General features: G+C 41.1%; 1 protein-coding gene across 2 annotated transcripts in view; it reads right to left on the bottom strand.

The window, feature by feature from the left end:
* The window catches only part of LOC130915755 (cGMP-inhibited 3',5'-cyclic phosphodiesterase 3A-like), a 144,515-nt gene that overhangs the window by 37,341 nt on the left and 89,151 nt on the right, over positions 1-18,023 (bottom strand). For both annotated transcript variants that reach the window (XM_057835784.1, XM_057835783.1), the window contains exon 2: positions 10,141-10,191. In XM_057835784.1, the coding sequence (XP_057691767.1) occupies positions 10,141-10,191 (51 nt within the window). The remainder of the gene's footprint in view (positions 1-10,140; positions 10,192-18,023) is intronic.

Raw genomic sequence — 18,023 nt, 5'->3', positions numbered from 1 at the left:
ATTTTAACGTTGTATCCCATTAAAAATGATTGGAAAAGTTTTTGGCAAATTTGGGAAACCGTAATTTTTTTCCAAATTCTGTATACAACTTTTATGCCCCTCATTATCTCGGAAATTTTGATGTCCAAATTATGTGATTTGGTCAAAAATTGTAGGACTACATACATTTTGAAAAACTTTTTTTTTTTCTCGAAGAATCGGCATTTACGGGCAAACGGAAAATTTTTCGGGGACGTTCGAACGATGCCAATCTGTCAAATGGTTCGGGATGTGTGGCGCGCCGAGACATCTCATTCAAAACAAACAAACAAAAAAAAAACAATAACATTATCTGGATCTTTTTCAAAGACCAAGATAACAACCTTGTTCATTGCCCTTTTTTGAAGCACGTGTGCTTTCAGCTCCCACTCATCGCTTATGAAATGGGCAGTTACTGTAACAAACAATTCTGGGGCTACAGATGTCCTCACATCTCGCAACTCTGTCTACATTCGACTGCGATGACATGATTTTTACTTTAGTCTGCTTGGCAATATAACGCCATACGGGACTGCCGTGTCAGTTAAACGGCGTCGGGATGGGATGACATACCTCGGCTTGCTTTCAACATTCTTCGAAATCCCCTATTTTCTAGATTAGATTTTCTCGTAGAATCCCAAATAATTCCACACGTCTGCTTTTAAATCTATGGGCGCTTGTTTGATCTCACGGAGAGGATAGTTGGTTAGGTCAGCCATGCTTGTTGCTGTTTTGTATCTAGAGGCATGAGTTGTAGATGTGAACTCTCGGTCCGTTCCTCATTGCGTCCCGAAGACCGCGCCGCCTGTGTTTTAGTTCTGCTTTACTTGACATTAGGGCTGCAGCTTTCGAATATTTTAGTAATCGAGTAATCGACTGAAAATTCTATCGATTAATTGAATAATCGGATAAAACTTTTTTTTTTTTTAGGTAAAGAGCAATTATACATACAGATGAGAAAACAAGACATTTCATGTAATATTGAACCATTTTCAATCAATCAATTGCCACGTTTACATGGAGCCAAATATTCCAATTACAATCGGAATATTTGTTCAAACCGAATAAATGTGTTCCATATAAACACCTCATTCGGAATGAACAGGCCCAAACCGAATGGAATTTCATTCTGATTCACAGGGGTGGAATATTCCTTTTCCCAAACCGATTAGAAGTAAAATTATATCATGTAAACAGGGAAGCGGAATGGTGTCTGGTTGCGTTCTTTCTGCACATGCTCCGTACTGACGTGGTGACGTCACTCGGTGACGTAAGTAACGTCACTTGCAACATGGATTCCAAGCACACGCACAGCGCACCTAATAGGAGTCCGGCGGAAAGTTTATATCCATGAATCCCTCCACCAGCCCACACAACTTTTTAAATGAACGGCGTGTCATTCTGAAGTTTTGTTTCCACTCGAAAAGTTAAAACAGCAGCTGATCTGACGATCGATCTCCATGTTTTGCAACGTGACGCTTTGTTTTGATTAATCTGCGCATGTCAGACGGCAGTTGTCAAACGTCCTTTCGGAATAAAGGCAGACACATGTAAACGCTGGATCGGAATAGATGAAGTGACATGTAAACAGCTGATCTGAAATTTCCATTCGGAATGATTTGAATCGGTATGAATAAAAGTCAGCATGTAAACGTGGCTAATGTCTTTATTTTCGATGCATATTTTTGAAAACAGCCAACAATTTCATCTCAAATGTGACTAAAAAAAGACTGCTTTCACTCCAAAAACTTTTATATCTTATAAAAATATATATATATATGCCGGAAAACACTCAGGTGACTTGAAGTTCCGCTCTGAGACCCCCAATTTGGCCAAATTTCAAAATTGTCCGATATGCATGTGTGATACATCATTGGAAAGCTTAAAATCTCAATTTTCTGGGGGAAGAACATTTTTGGACAGGAGGGCATTTAAAAAAAAAAAAAAGTTTTTTAAACAGCAAAACCCTATATGGAGGTGAGAGCACGCGAGAGCAGAATTACAGACGCCATGACTTTAACGAGATATTATCGCGTACTTACCTTGTTTCGATTCCAAAAACTCCATGTCACATGGATCACTGAGGGTCAAGACACAGCTGTGAATGGACACAGCTGGATTTTTGGGGGATTTTATGGGTGAAACATGGTAATATAACAAGGGTCGCGATGCAGAAATCGCAGACATCAAGGAGTGGTCGAAATTTTCCTTTTTATATATTTACCCTTTTAAATGTTTTTTTTTCTCAATTTTTCTTTGTTTGGATTGATTATTTATCATCTAACATATTGGGGGAAATGCGACAGTAACAAAAAAATACAATGAAGCGATAGTTATGAGGTAGATATCCGTGACTTTTTTACAGACGCCATTTTTTTCCATTGTGACGTAATTTGTTTAAAAGTTTAACATATGCGAGTGAATAAATTTTTAAAGTCGTTTTTTTTTTTTTTTTTTTTAAACAAAATATTAGAAATCAATTAATGATTCTAAACCAAAAATGACAGACATTTTGAATAATAAATATAATTACTTACCTTGTTTTCATGGCTGGGTTAAAACAAAAACGGTTGCGCGACGTCTGGAAACGGGGGTTTCCAGGGTGAAGCAGGCAAATTAAAAATAGTTCGGGGGCTTAATGCGCCGTGAATCTGCTATGGCAGCATATAGACATATTATTCTATCAAACACAAACGTTGTTTTGGCTTAAAATACAGCAAATTCTTTTAAAGAGGAGTGCAAGAGCAGAAACTGCTTTTTCAGTCTTGTCTGTGTTTTCCGCCATATATATATATTTCTTACCTAAAAATGTCATTACGCTTGATAACACACATGACTTAAAAGTTAGGAGTTTTTCCTACGTGTTTCAATTGAATTTTCACTTGTGTCAAGCTATAAGTTCTAGTTAAGTTTTAAGTTAGTCTAAACTGTAAGTCCTGATAGGATTTTGAGTTTTTGCAGTGTTCAAAATAAATGCTGTGCTGTATGGAAGCACATTAGGCACCAGTCACTAAAAATGACAGTTAGCATTATTATGTTTTTATTAGGGCTGTCAAAATTATCGCGTAAACGCGCGGTAATTAATATTTAAAATTAATCACATTAAAATATTTGACGCAATCAACGCACATGTCCCGCTCAGACAGTATTCTGCCTTTTGGTAAGTTTTACAGCAAGGCTTTTTGTGCTGTCTAACAGCGAACTCTTGTGGTCGCTTTGCGACATGGTTTATTGTTTTCTTGCCAGTTCAATATGGCTGCACGACGTCTCGGGCTGACGCCTACATTGTAATGTTGTGCTTATATGATCCTTGGACAAGATTTGTTCGTAAGTATGGTTGTCGTAAAGAATGTACATATTATATTAGTAAGCGAAATGTTATATTTTTTGTATGAGATGCTTTTTTTTTTTTTTTTATGTTTAGTGAACCTGTATAGCATGCTAAGCTAACGTTGTTGCTAATGCAATGCTTGTGTACTTTTTTTTTTTGTAGTTTTACGACGGTCTAAAGAGGACAATGGTTTGAGGCCATTTTATTTATAAATCAGACGAAAAAGGAAGAAGTCTGATTATTAAGGCGTCGTTCACTAGCTGTCTAGCTTTGGAAAAAGTAGATGCTTCGGAGTGAGGACAGCATAGACAGATTTAAATGACAGTAGAGTGAAATGCCCACTACAGTCCTTATGTACCGTATGTTGAATGTATATATCCATCTTGTGTCTTATCTTTCCATTCCAACAATTTATTTTACAGAATATATATATAATTTATAGAAAAATATGGCATATTTTATAGATGGTTTGAATTGCGATTAATTGCGATTAATTACGATTAATTAATTTTTAAGCTGTAATTAACTCGATTAAAAATTTTAATCGTTTGACAGCCCTAGTTTTTATTTTACACCCTAATCACTCTACAGCGCTGTTTTCACAGATTAAATAAAGCCTGTATGTAAGAGTTAGCCACGCATCGACAGTGGTCATAATGAATAGAAACCTAGCCCTCCACAGGGATAACGTTACGTGAGCGAGTGAAAGTAATGTTAATCTTATTTATGAGCGCCGAGAAGTGTACTGCTTTAAGATGGCGGCTGTTTTATTAACGCCGCCAAATTGGTCATTTCGCATGTAGTTCTACGTACATGTGATATCTATGACACGCATCAGACGCTACCTGCTAGGCTGCTACCACCGTAGCAACATGAGGGCGTAGTTTTTAGCAACGTCGGCGCAGTTTGTAACGGCTGTCGGCTGCAGTAAGGTATTTTTTTATTGCTTCTTCCTCTACGCACGTGACGTCAGCGCGTTGTCCCGCATTAAAAGTAGTCCGGGCATAACGTGATGCTTAGAGCTGGCAAAATGAAATGATTCCTCGAGGTGATTAAAATTACTCGGATCAGCTTTTAAACTTGAGTTACTCGAGTTGCTCGAGTATTCGTTTCAGCTCTACTTGGCATATTTAAATAATCGGAATATGGATGTTCGTGAATCGTTCTGAAATCTTCTTCGGCCGAATCGCGAATAATCTAAGAATCAGAAATTGCACACACCTTTAGAGCATCCCACTTTAAACATTAGAGTCCCTAAATGACATTGGGTGAATTCAGTCCACAATTTAATGATGATTATTAATGGAGTACACAAAATGAGGTCCCATATTTGCTATTTCAGCTTGTGTCCTCATTGTGCACTTTTAACCCCCCAGCTCCTTTGTCTAAACAGGCCGTGGTTGGAGTCCGCAGTAAGAGGACAGTGATGTGTGGGATTGTTGAAACTGGGCAATAGTGAAAAAAGAATGAGTCTCAAGGGGGAAGTAAACTCTGGGACAAATGGCCTCAGGGGCATACTTGAGAGAAAATGAGGTGTTTGATGTTCCAAGTAAACACATTTCAATCCTATAAGCTATGCATGCTACATGAATTTTGGTCTCATTTTGGGTTTTTACTTATTCCCTTTCAGTGGCAGCACACATTCATTTAATGGCCCTGAATGGATTAGCTGCAGAGTTCTCCTCTTAGAATAACAAAGCAGTGATATAGTGTGAATCATAGCAGAGGACTAACACAGAAGTCCCTCTGGATTCTCCCGGGTCCCAGCTGGACTCCTCTAGCCAAAACTACACCCAGCACTCAGCTTCCAACTTCCCAAACAAGCCCTCGCCCAACTCCCTTCACGATCTCTTTAGAAGCAAGCAAATTACTCAAACTCTGTTGAACACAGTTTCTCTGTTGCAGCACTGCCACAGAATGTAGTTACTCCTGTTTTATTGAAGTCTAAGGCCATGTAAGGGGAAGTGGGGGCAATCAAAATCAAATCAATATCAACGCATTAATTCCAAAAGAGGCGTGCCTTGCCTGTGGAACATTTCAGTTTATTTAGCACTGTTTGTGCACTCAAATGTTATGTTAGAGAATGATTTATTAGAAGCGACGACATACAGTGGGGCAAATAAGTATTTAATCAACCACTAATTGTTCAAGTTCTCCCACTTGAAAATATTAGGGAGGCCTGTAATTGTCAACATGGGTAAACCTCAACCATGAGAGACAGAATGTGAAAAAAAAAAAAAAATCACATTTTTTAATTTTTAAAGAATTTATTTGCAACTCATGGTGGAAAATAAGTATTTGGTCAATACCAAAAGTTTATCTCAATACTTTGTTATGTACCCTTTGTTGGCAATAACGGAGGCCAAACATTTTCTGTAACTCTTCACAAGCTTTTCACACACTGTTGCTGGTATTTTGACCCATTCCTCCATGCAGATCTTCTGTAGAGCAGTGATGTTTTGGGGCTGTCGTTGGGCAACACGGACTTTCAACTCCCTCCACAGATTTTCTATGGGGTTGAGATCTGGAGACTGGATAGTCAACTCCAGGACCTTGAAATGCTTCTTTCGAACCTACTCCTTTGTTGCCCTGGCTATGTGTTTAGGATCACTGTCATGCTGAAAGACCCAGCCACGTCTCATCTTCAATGCCCTTGCTGATGGAAAGAGATTTTCACTCAAAATCTCTCGATACATGGCCCCATTCATTCTTTCCTTTACACAGATCAGTCGTTCTGGTCCCTTTGCAGAAAAACAGCCCCAAAGCATGATGTTTCCACCCCCCTGCTTCACAGAGGGTATGGTGCAATTCAGTATTCTTTTTCCTCCAAACACGAGAACCTGTGTTTCTACCAAAAAGTTTTATTTTGGTTTCATCTGACCATAACACATTCTCCCAGTCCTCTTCTGGATAATCCAAATGCTCTCTAGCGAACCGCAGATGGGCCTGGACGTGTACTTTCTTCAGCAGGGGGACACGTCTAGCAGTGCACGATTTCAGTCCCTGGCGGCGCATTGTGTTACTAATAGTAGCCGTTGTTACTGTGATCCCAGCTCCCAGCTTTTTGCTCACCGTTCTTGTTATTTTGACGCCACGGGGTGAGGAGGGAGTTGAAAGTCCGTGTTGCCCAACGACAGCCCCAAAACATCACTGCTGTAGAGGAGATCTGCATGGAGGAATGGCCGAAAAATACCAGCAACAGTATGTAAAAAGCTTGTGAAGAGTTACAGAAAACGTTTGGCCTCTGTTATTGCCATTTTCTGTTTTTTTTTTCCACATTTTGTCTCACATGGTTGAGGTTTACCCATGTTGACAATTACAAGCCTCTCTAATATTTCCAAGTGGGAGAACTTGCGCAATTATAGGTTGACTAAATACTTATTTGCCCCACTGTATGTGAAATTTCGCCTAGGTTTGCATTGTTTACAATAACTAACAACATAAAACTTGTTACATATGTACTGCAATCTAAGCTGAAATATCCACCATGGGCTTTGGCTTGAGAGTAGAAAAAAATGAAAATCCATACAACGAGTTGTCATGCCACGGTGAAACTGAACCAGCTACAGTGCACCAAGAAAGTGCAGCCGGGGTAAAATACCCTACAGATGGAGAACTCCCATATCTTGTTAGTCAGTTTCACGATTTACTGATGGACACAAGCTTTGCAAAATGACCAATGGCTAACAGGGTGTATCAATCAAATGTGGTGTACTGTTGCACTGACATGTGCCGCCACAGTGAGTTCAAGCAGGAAATTAGACACGCATTGATTGATTACGAGGCATAGCAAGAGTTCTGATCATGTCATTAAAAAATAATTAATGTTACCATCCCACAACAATTTGGCAGGATTTATTATTACTATCTAATCTCACGCTTTCATTACTGTCTTTTTTCGTTTTCTGCTGATAGCAGCATCAAACACACAGGCACGCAAAGTGTCATGCCAACGTCCAAGGGCATTATTTGTTCTCTTTGTCATCTGCAGTGGTGCCCTGTGGCTCGGTGCATGGCAGTTCGATACATCGATGATGCCCCCCACAAAAAATCACGTCCCAAACATGGAGTAGGCAATGTCGAAGTTCTGTGTGCCTGTGTGTATAACAGTCCTCCATCAACTTGTGCCTCGATGCAGTTCGCAGGGCCTTTAATGACCCCAAAGTGACGATATCACAGGAGTTTCACCTACTATTAACCTGTGAAGCTCTGTGAAACATTTGTTGTGACTAAGGGCTATATAAATACATTTGACTTGACAAGAGGATAAAAGCATATGAAGGATGAGAAGATATTTCACTGTGACGTTATAGGTTATTTCTAGTGGCAAAAGTAGATTGGTTTGAAATGTTTTGAGCAGGCATTTGTAACAAAATAGCTCATACAATCCGGTCTCATGCAGTGTCAAAGGCTTGTTAATAGATCTTTTCGAAACCAAACGTTAAGTTTATAAGACATCTTATATTCATAAATGTGTTTATTTTTATTGGGAAGGGTGTTTGAATGTCAGAGGCAGCTCTGCTGTGATATCCAAGTTTGTAGTAAGGTTCATGAGAAAAAGAATGCTACTAGAGGGTAGCCTGGAACTCCAGACTCACTGGGTTCCAGCTATAGAGTCTAGGACCTACTGTACCTCCTTATTGGCCTCTCGAGCCCGAACGAAATCGTCCGTGGAATCAGATTTGTTTATTTACGTGACGTGTTCTTAACGAGCAACGTCACTCTTGCGCATCGGAAGTCGTCTCCACAACAACACAGATGGCGAACGGGAGAGCCGAGAATATGTTCCTATCCATGGTAAATTCAGTTTTAAATGACCAAAACCAAATTGAGTCGCTAAAACCAACAGTCTGTCTCAGGCTAGCTAGTTGAATAAACTTCACTGTTCTCCACGCTCTTCGTATGTTTACGTCCTCGCGCTAGAGTTTCTTGTCGTTTTAGCAATGTCACGACCGCCCCTCGCTGATTGGTCCACTACGCTGTCTGTTTGCCGTGACTTGCTCCGCCCTGAGAATTTGATCCGCTGAACAGTCGCCAGGCTCTACGTATAGCTGGAACAGCAGTGAGTCTGGAGTTCCAGGCTCACTAGACGACACTAATGCAGGAATAGGGCCGAAATGGGACACATTTTCAGCCCTGGAGTTTCATGCTACAGACCGGCCCACTTTGATAATGACCTACCGTATTGAAATATTGTAATAATAATCCTGCTTTCAAGCGATTAAATTTTTTAATTGTGATCAATCGCATGCTGTCAATAGTAAACTTGCGACTGGTGGAAGTTTTTGCAGTGCAAAAAAAAATATATTTTAATTTTGAAATACACCTATAGCACAGGAGTTGACCAATGTGCATACCCTACATCATTAAAATTAAAGCCTCATTAGAAACAAGAAAAGATTTTTTACACTTGTAAAGATGAATTAAACATGAATTTCCCCCCCCAAAAATTGTAAAAACGGAGGCACAGAGAAAGAGTGGTTAGCATGTCCGCTGAACGTCTTGCGATCAAGGGCTCAAGCACGGGTTCTGTGTGGAGTAACCATCTTATTTTTGAGGTACTATCTATAATTTTATCTTATATAAAATAGACTGACTTTTTAATGGCTGAGGAACCTTTTGCAGGTGTTTTGAATTACACATGTGGCAACTGCAGGGTTTCCCCTGGGATTTTTTTAAGCTGTGGTGGTGGTTGGCTGCATCGGAGTCGTAAAGCGTGCCGCGGCAAAATTGTTTCATATCATGACAAACAAGATTTTTTTTCAACAAAATTATTTTTTTTCCCAAGAAGAACCATAACAATGACCTATTTGCAAAGTTTGCATCCTGACCGCACTTAATTATCGTGGATTTAGAAAAAAAAAAAACAAAAAAAAAAAACAATTTAGGGCTCTTTCATAAGGGAAATCAGCAATTGGTGGTCACATTTATAGTCAATGTGAGCCAGTTCCTCCTTGACATTTCTTTTTGGGAAAAAAAATGATGGATGCAAGTCAACACATGCATCTGCAGGTTCCATGAGAAAAAACAGGATTTAGCAAAGGTAATAGATATTAGACCGCTTATTACACATATTCATTTCGACTTGTCTTTTTACAAATTTGGAAAAAAAGTTCATTAGGACCTTATTTTTCAAATGTTGGGATTCTCTGATAATTGCTTCATGTTGCAGGTATTTAAGGGTAAACAAGTTTACTGACAGCTTCATTAAAAATCTACTGGTATATTACGACCGGCCCAAACATCGGGCCGTCCCACCGGGATGTATCCCGACCCTCCCGATTAGCCACTCCGAGCCTGATAATGAATGAGGACAGCATGACGGTGTACATTGGCTGGACGTTGAAGCTTTGTACACTCAAACTGATAATATAGATGTATAGATTTCACAAATAATATCTTGTTGTAGTTTGCAGAAGTATGTGTGTATGTCACAAAGTACAACTGAGATCTTTGACCGTAGTCTTCTCCACTCTGCATTCACTTTTGTTGTTGTTGAATTCCCACCCCCAAAATCAACCTTTGCATTTAAGCTGAGCACTTTCTTGGTTCATATCTCTCCAAATCTCATCATATCAAGTTGTGATTTTTGGTCCCTATGTAGCCTATATGAGCATATTACATTATGTACCAGAAAAAACAGAGAATAAACCTGACTTTCTATTAGATATAAAGATCATTTTCACTGACTTCATTCAGTGATTTTGCAGATTAAAAATGTTTGTAGACAGTCTTGTCTGTGTGTGAGTGTCTGCGAGCGTGCGTGTGCACTATGGTGTGGAGAAACCCACCTGTGATCCTCGGGAGCCTCTTTTGTGTTCCCAGTCTGAACGGGCCAACATCTGTGAAACAGCAAAAAAAAAAAAAAAAGACTTGTCAAACCACTGAAAAGCGACAACATTATTGATATTATAGATGAGCCGCAAGAGTACGTACACTGCCATAATCCAAATGTGTCAAAAAGAACAGATGCATCAAACATTCTGCTTTTGCAGAAATCATAACCATTAGTTATTCTTAGTTTGTCAACCTAAAATACAATTATTATAAACTATGTATTGAACAACTTCACTGACAACAGTAATTTGTTATTTTTAGGTTCTGACAATGATAATCAAAATGAAGCCCTATACTTGACAAGGCAATGTTATATATATACACCAGGGGTCGCGTTAATCGAATATTTTCCGTCGTTGACCGATTTTTTAAAACGGTGACGGAAAAAACTGAAGTCCACCTGTCATTTTGACAGGTTGCAATTCACACCCCAGACCACAGGGTGGCGAGCGAGCATATTAATTAGCTATTGTCTCTCTTGATGCATGACGTCGTTGGCCTTACTCTGAAAAATGTCAAGGCAACTGAGTGTCCGAAGTTTCTTCAAAAAGCCCCAAAACGACGATGGTGTTGATAAAAGAGGTGAAAAAACAGGGACTGCACAAGCGGGCACGTAATTCAAGTTAATGCGCACCAGGAGGAAGGTGTAAGACTCCGTTCAGGCCACAGCAGGTGAACTGTTAATTTCATTGTTCCATAATGTAGCCTACCTACTGGGGCCACAGTCAGCTGTTTTTGTCACTGCGGAGAAAAAGTTACATATTCATCTGCTTGATGTGTGATGGCACGGTGTGGATTCTCTGTTAAGCTTGTTCGGACAGAATATTAATTCAAAATGAATGAAAACCAAATACTATTGAATATGTTGAAGCGGTATGCAATGTTAAGTCTTGTTAGCTCGAATTGCTGTGTCCAGCCGCTGTAGCTCTGCTGCTCTCTGTGAACTCTCTATTCAAGCCGGAACGCGCGCGGCTCTTAAGTGTCTCTGTTACGTGACTGTGTCATAGCCGCTAATGCGCTCGGCCAAATGGACACACAAGTACGGAAGGTGAATTATGCCAAACAAAGGGTCACCACAATGTCATTATCAACATTTTAAAAATTTAAGTGACGGGTAAAAATAGATTATGACCGGATTTTTATGACCCTGTCAGTCAAAATGACAGACAACGAAAAAGTCTAGTGTAACCTCTGATATACACTCACGTTGCATGGTGGCATGGTTGTTGGTGCCAGAAGGGCTGGTCTGAGTAATACACACACACATAAATTATATTATACTGTATATACACGTATCTAGCTCCTGTAGTGGATCGTTTCATGTTAAAAACTATGGATGTCCCAATCACATATTTTTTCATGTGAGTCAGAGTCCACTTTGAGGATCTGCTGGTACCGAATCCCGAGCTGATACCTTGGAAATGTATTTAGGAGGGGTAAAACAGAACATCCAATCCCTTTTCCCCCAATTTGAACAAAGCTAACCCAACATTATAGCTATATAAAAGAGTTGTTAGTACAACAGTAGAATGATTGCTGCCAGCCCTTCCAGTCAAAATAATTGGACATCTATCACCGTCAAAGGCAGCCGATGAGTTAATACTTAAAAATAAATGAATACATTTTAAAAACCCGATCTTTTTTTACCCAATTCCGATCCTCTGAAATCAGGCACGATTTCCCATCATGTGATCTTATCGGGGACATCCCTATTCAAGACATTATTGTGCATTTGTGGTAAAAGAAGCAGAATTACGATTGGCAGGGAAAAAATTCAGAAATGAGTTTGTATCCTTTCTTCCCCCCACTTTCGATTAAGCGCAGACATCTAATACAATTTCACAGTCAGGTTTGGTTTGCTTTGGTTCCTATTGGCTGCCTGAGGGTCTGAGGGAGGCGCAGGATCTGATTACCAGCCACTGTGTCCTCCTCAGGCCTCGCAAAATGCTCCCCCCACTTATTCCAGAGTTACTGCATGCATCATGCACTGATGCATGTTACAGAATTTCTGGACAGTCAAGTCACGACTAAAAACTCTTTGGATGTGTTGTGGCTCTGTGGTCTAAAGACGCCTTGACAAATCAAACGTGTCACTATGACAAACTGCAGTGGCACACACACCAAAATCAAATGTCTTGTTATCGGTGCCAAACGGAGGATTCAGGTGCAATATAATGTCTCACTGGGGGCTTATTGTGTTGCGTCATGATGTGTGGCAAAACATGAGCAAAATGGGGGATCGTGTTTTGAGGACTCCTCTAATGCTCCTTGACACCAAAACAGACACAAATGGGATGAATGGTATTTTCAGATAGAGCATGGATTTTTTTTTTGTTTTCTTTTAAAAAGCAAACAAAGATATATAGCACAAAACAGACTGATGATTTTTTTTGACAACCATGAATCAAAGGGACAACAGAAAGAGACACATGCAACAAAATACTAAATAATGGTCCATATCAAAACTAACCAACTCTACCCAATGGCGGACTGGGCAATTTTGGGCCCTAGGACGAACGTATCCAGGGGCCCTCTGCATGGGTCAGGGGTTAAAAAGGTGAGAAGGGTGTGGAGAAAATATGTTCCGGTACACTAGGGCTGTCCTAAACTACAAATTTTCTCCTGATTAGTCAGCCGACTAGTTTTACGATTTGTCGACTAATCTAATAATTTTCTTTCTTTTTTTTTTTTTTACTAATTTAGCAATGAAATTTTTGTTGACGCTTATTAATTCACAAAACCATTTTGGAACACGTAAATTCTTTATTAAAGTACAAATAATCATGTAAATAACAATAATTAGTCACAAATAAACAATAAGGTTAAATGCTGATAGTATTTACTAGTGCAAAAGAATGGAAAATAAACAGATTCAGAACACTGACTTTGCCTTTCCAACATTATTCAAAACAATTAAAAAAAAATCTAGCATTATTATTATAGTATACTACTATATATAATAGTAGTATAATAATTATAATAATTATTCATTGCCAATCATACTTGTCATAAAGAGTCATTTGAAAGCTATTCTTAGTGCAGAATCTGTATTCTGTAGTATTTACTCTACATATTATAATATTAATTCTGAAGTATGTGGGATTAACTCCAGAAATCGTTATTTATATGACGAACATGACGGGCTTTTATTTTGAAATGTTCACCGGAGGTACGTTCGCTAAACCGTTAACTGAAAGCTTTACACTCCGTAAAAAAACATTCTTCGTCATTGCTTGTGGTGTCACCTATAGATTTAATTTTAATTTAATTTTTTTTGTTAGCAAGTGCTGTTAACCAGCTGATGAGTGTTATTGTATGACTAATTGGAACTGTACTGCATTTTTTCGCCACAGGCGAAGTGCTGTCGTGTATTTTATGTTTGGTGTGAAGAAGAAGAAAGTTAAAAAAGGCATTAGTGGCCTGTTCTTAACTTCTCCGTCACTGAACTTTGGCTCTCATGGAGAACACGTTTGCTCATGTGTTTGAAATAAACGATAGCCGACGTGCAAAGTAGCAAGTGAGCTGCAAAAATAGCGAGTTTAGTGGCGTGAAAAACGCGGGAGAGCTAAGTGAAGCTAACGAACAGCTAAGCGGAGCTAAGTGACGCTAAACGGAGCTAAGCGAAGCTAAACGGCGCTAAATGAAGCTAAGTGACTGATACTCAGTCCGTCGTCGTGGAACAATCCATTGTGGTGCATGTGTGTGGGGGAGAGATAATATAAATGCAGCATTCAAATGGCTTTCCTTTTTTGTTTTGTTATTTGTTTGTTTGGTATGCTGACATAATTATATATGACGAATAGTTGTGGGTGCTGCTGGCTCCGGTGGCCCAATCCCTTGCTCGTTGGGGCAAGGGCAGCTGGTTGGGGGCCCCCTACTGGTTGGGGGCCTAAGGCGATCGCCTACTTCGCCTGAATAGTAGATCCGCCTATGACTCTACCAGTCAATTGCTATGCTAGTGTGGATCGTTCACAGGATAAAAAACAAAAACAAAACACAGTTACACAGTTAATTATGTTGTGTGTGCAACATATATGGTTATGCAACGTACATCAACATAAGTTGTAAGAATGCTCAATATATTTCTCATTAAATATATGGGTACATCATTTTGACTTGCTCATTTCATTAGTAGCTTGCAACATACATTTCTGCTGAGCTTTCTAGGTGCCCTCCACAAATATATATATATAAGAAAAATCAAATTAAAAGTGTAAATAAAAATAATTAGTAAAATATTTCCAGTGATGCGCAGCGCAGCCCATCCCTCCTCCCGCAGCCCAGCAAAGCAGCCATTGTCACCCCCCCCGGGATCCAAGGTGGTCCCCTGGGCCACCCGCGCTCCCATCAACTGGCCCTCAGGGATGGGAAAAGGGAACGCACCACCAAACTCACGCCCGCCCCCACCCCAGTCCGAGTCCCGCAGCCCCCCAACCAGCACAGCACGCCGCGGTACCCCCAGCGGCCCACCAAGCCCAGGGCAGGGAACGGTCCCCCGCCGGAGCAGGCAACATCCAGCCGATACACTGGTGTCCAGCCAGCGACCCGCGGCGGAGCGCAGGGCGGATACCCAGGCAGAGAAGAAAGGGGAAGGCGGAAGCAGGTGAACGGCGAGGAGCCCCGACCTCCCCCCACTCCCGCGGCCGGCAGCCCAGGCACAGGGTAGGTCACGCCCTGGGAGCCACGCCATAGAGAAAAAATGTGGGACCCACCTACCACCCTATTACTGTGGCTGCCAGGTTCCCCGCTGGCAGCCATTACCCAGCATGATGGGATTGTGTGGGGAGGGTAGTGCAATGTATGCATTAAAATAGGAGAGCTCGGCTTAGGGCAGTGGGACCGCTGCATGGAATTTCCCACCGACCTTTGCCGGAGCTCTCCCGTGGAGTATGATGTGTGTGGTGCGTTTTAAAAGGTGCAGGAATGGCAGGGCCTGCCGTGAGGAGGTAACCGTAAGCACCTCCCCCAACAGGTCCCATCCATTCCACAACCATAGTATGTGATGCATTAAAATCAGGGGGGAGCCGGGCCGGGAATGTTTGGCCCCGTCACAACTCTCCCTGGAGAAATGAATGAGTATGTAGGTGCCAGGGTGAAAGATATTTACAGTGCAAAGTGAGGAGTGCGTGAATTAAGAGGAATGCTCCCGTAGGCGTGGCTCCATCCACCAGAACCACCGGCCGCAGGGCGGGAGAAGTGCCAGGGCCCCGATCAACCCCTGCCCCAGAACACCCCTGGTGCACCAGCAACCGCCCACCCCTCCCCCCGCCGCCCGAGCACCCACCCCACACCCGAACAGGTGCTACGCCAAGCGCCGGAGACCAGGGGATGTCCACCCCACCGGCAAGGGACAGCAAACCCCACCCGAGGCCCCGCCGACGACCCTGCCAGCAGGAGGGCAGCAGCAGCCATCGTGGTGGCGGACAGGGCCAGAGACAGACCAAGGGTGACGGAGGTGCAACCCCCCCAACCCACCCCCGGGCCAGGAGGGGTGCGCGGTATGACACTACGGGGCACCTCCCCGTTACCCGGTACAAGGAGACACGGCTCCGGCCGAGCCGACTCGGGAGGGAACTATGGCCGCCGCATACACCATCCACCCCCCACCCCACTCCACCCCACCCTGGCTGGCCAGGGAAGGGCCATGGCCCCGGGGCGACACCGGTGCGGCACCCCCACCCCCCCGCGAGACCACCGCGCGCCCGACGGGACCCCCGCACGACCAGACGCAACCAGACAAGCCCTAGCTGATTGCAGTACTTTCAATTCATATAATCCTTGGAATTATTCTGATGTCATTTTCTCATCAAAGATCTTCTGTTTTGGGGGTGGGGGGAATAATATATAATGACCATTTAACCACTTCATTAGAACTTTGCCAACAAGATGTGCTGACAGACACACAAAATACAATAAGTTTTGAGTTTTCAACTACTTTTTATCGTATTTATTGTTGTATGGGAACTACTCTCACTTGTCTATTTCAACTCTGTGATTGCAGAATTAGTTCAGAAACACCACAAAGACATGTCTGTAGTCTTTTTTACTTGTTTCATAAGACATCATTGCATTCTATACAGTCAATTCACACCTGCAGTCACAAGACTTTTCGCCATGCAAATGAATGTCAAAGAGTCTCAAAACCATTGACCAAGAAGTTTATTGGCTTAGAGCTGGCAGATGACTATTAGCGTCCAACAAATACTAGTATAGTGCAGACTTGCACTACATTGCTGCCACACATTAAAGAAAAAAACTGCAATTGAAAATGAAATTTTACTGTTAAAAAAAAAAAAGTCAGTGCTAAAGTGTATTCCGTTGTCAAATGCTTTAGCAGTCATGCGATTCACCGTAATTTTTGGCCCATGTAAGCGAAACCAAATTGGCAAAAAGGAAACTATATTTGTTCATAAATAAGCCGTATTGGATTATAAATCGCAGGTTTCCACTTTTCATTATAGGATATGTACACCAAAGACAATCAACTTTTTAACCATAAATCAATGAATAAATAAATAAACAAATGAATGAATTAAAAAATCCATAAATCAGCTACCCAGCTCTATGAGCCGCAGGGTTCTAAGTAGTGTGGTAGCAGTTTGTAGTCCGAAAATGAAGGTAATTGTTTCCTGTCTTTATGGGTAACATAGATTGTGTTGATTTCACGATTTCATTGGTTAAGAAGAGATAATTTCATGCAGCTCAGTATTTCATTTTTTTTTTCCATTTTCATTTCATTCGTTTATTTCAGGCCATTATTCCTTGTCAAGACAACAAATATATACAGCTCATATAATCATGTAACAAAAAAGAGCAGCAAAGCTAAGTAACATTGCAACATCAACTACATGCCTGAAAAGGAATGGGAAGAAGAAAATTTATTTAATCCCACCCCTATTCGCATCTAATTAAGAACAAAAAAATTATTGCTACTTCAATCCAAAAATGTAGGCCACCAAAAAATCAGTCCAAACAGTTTTGCACATATACATTTTTGTAACAAATTTTGTCCCTTGTGATGAAGTTACCACAGGTAACACTCAAACCAAAAACAATTTCATACCAACATGGTACAGTACCTTGCAAAAGTATTCGGCCCCATTGAATCTTGCAACCTTTCGCCACATTTCAGGCTTCAAACATAAAGATATGAAATTTAATTTTTTTGTCAAGAATCAACAACAAGTGGGACACAATCGTGAAGTGGAACAACATTTATTGGATGATTTAAACTTTTTTAACAAATAAAAAACTGAAAAGTGGGGCGTGCAATATTATTCGGCCCCTTTACTTTCAGTGCAGCAAACTCACTCCAGAAGTTCAGAGAGGATCTCTGAATGATCCAATGTTGTCCTAAATGACCGATGATGATAAATAGAATCCACATGTGTGTAATCAAGTCTCCGTATAAATGCACCTGCTCTGTGATAGTCTCAGGGTTCTGTTTAAAGTGCAGAGAGCATTATGAAAACCAAGGAACACACCAGGCAGGTCCGAGATACTGTTGTGGAGAAGTTTAAAGCCGGATTTGGATACAAAAAAAATTCCCAAGCTTTAAACATCTCAAGGAGCACTGTGCAAGCCATCATATTGAAATTGAGGGAGCATCAGACCACTGCAAATCTACCAAGACCCGGCCGTCCTTCCAAACTTTCTTCTCAAACAAGGAGAAAACTGATCAGAGATGCAGCCAAGAGGCCCATGATCACTCTGGATGAACTGCAGAGATCTACAGCTGAGGTGGGAGAGTCTGTCCATAGGACAACAATCAGTCGTACACTGCACAAATCTGGCCTTTATGGAAGAGTGGCAAGAAGAAAGCCATTTCTCAAAGATA

The sequence above is a fragment of the Corythoichthys intestinalis genome, chromosome 5, assembly GCF_030265065.1.
Source record: "Corythoichthys intestinalis isolate RoL2023-P3 chromosome 5, ASM3026506v1, whole genome shotgun sequence".
Taxonomy (NCBI): Eukaryota; Metazoa; Chordata; class Actinopteri; order Syngnathiformes; family Syngnathidae; genus Corythoichthys; species Corythoichthys intestinalis.
Note: the sequence above shows the minus strand (reverse complement) of the source record. Positions and strands in the feature narration are given on the sequence as shown.